Genomic DNA, 817 nt, shown 5'->3' with positions numbered 1-817 from the left:
CGGGGGGCTGCAGCCTGGGGGGGGCACAGCTCCTGCAGCCTGCCCTGGCCCAGCTGCAGCTGCACAGGGCCCCTCAGTCCCCACGGAGTCACCTGCTGGGCTGCTCTGCCAGGGGCTCAGGCAGCCCAGCTCCTTTCCTATGGCGCCATTGCTCACAGCAGCTGTAGAATCCGCAGCCCCCCGCTCTGCGCCGTCCCCGAGTCCGTGGGCAGAGCCCCTGGAGGGCTCACAAACACCCCCAGGGTCACTGGTGTCACCTCCGGGGGTCTTCTGGATAAAATGGTCCAAGGGACCCTTCCCGTTCACGAGTGCTGGAGTAAAATTGCCGCCGGAGCCCAGCTGGCACTCGTTCTCCACATCGTCCAGGGAGGCACCTGAGGCATCCAGGGAGGGATCCTTGCTGGCAGCAAAAGCACTCGGGGAGCTCTTGACTTTTTTGACTTCTGAACTGACATCGAGATTCTCCTTTGGCACAGGATTGAGGCGCTTGAAGGGCAGCCGAGCTGCAAGAACAGCACCACGTTAGAGACAGGAAACACCAAAGGCTTTCATTCATTCTGGAGCACATTGAAAATTGAGATGAGCCATTTAGAGATCATTTAATTACAACCAAGCCAATGTATCTCATAAAATCAGGTCTGAGATGTTCTTAATGTGCTAAAACTGTGCTGGATGAGAGACACTCCCTTACCTTGGACGAGCTTCCGTGGAGGAACAGCAGCTTTGTCTCTGCACTCCATGGCTACGGGAGAAAACAACAAATCAGCACCCGTGGTTGTTCCCAGCGAGCTGCTGCCTCCCCGGGACGGCTGAGGCA

At 57.5% G+C, this 817-nt stretch overlaps 1 protein-coding gene across 1 annotated transcript in view; it reads right to left on the bottom strand.

Annotated features, from left to right (window-relative positions):
• CHAF1A (chromatin assembly factor 1 subunit A) overlaps nt 1-740 on the bottom strand; it is a 13,456-nt gene extending 12,716 nt beyond the window's left edge. Inside the window, 2 exon segments of the mRNA XM_014310577.2 lie at nt 1-503; nt 692-740. The exon segment at nt 1-503 is cut by the window's left edge and continues 3 nt beyond it. Of these exon segments, the coding sequence (XP_014166052.2) occupies nt 1-503; nt 692-740 (552 nt within the window).
• Between the last annotated feature and the right edge of the window lie 77 nt (nt 741-817).

This window comes from Geospiza fortis, unplaced genomic scaffold (genome assembly GCF_000277835.1).
Source record: "Geospiza fortis unplaced genomic scaffold, GeoFor_1.0 scaffold299, whole genome shotgun sequence".
NCBI lineage: Eukaryota > Metazoa > Chordata > Aves > Passeriformes > Thraupidae > Geospiza > Geospiza fortis.
This window is presented reverse-complemented; position numbering and strand designations above follow the sequence as displayed.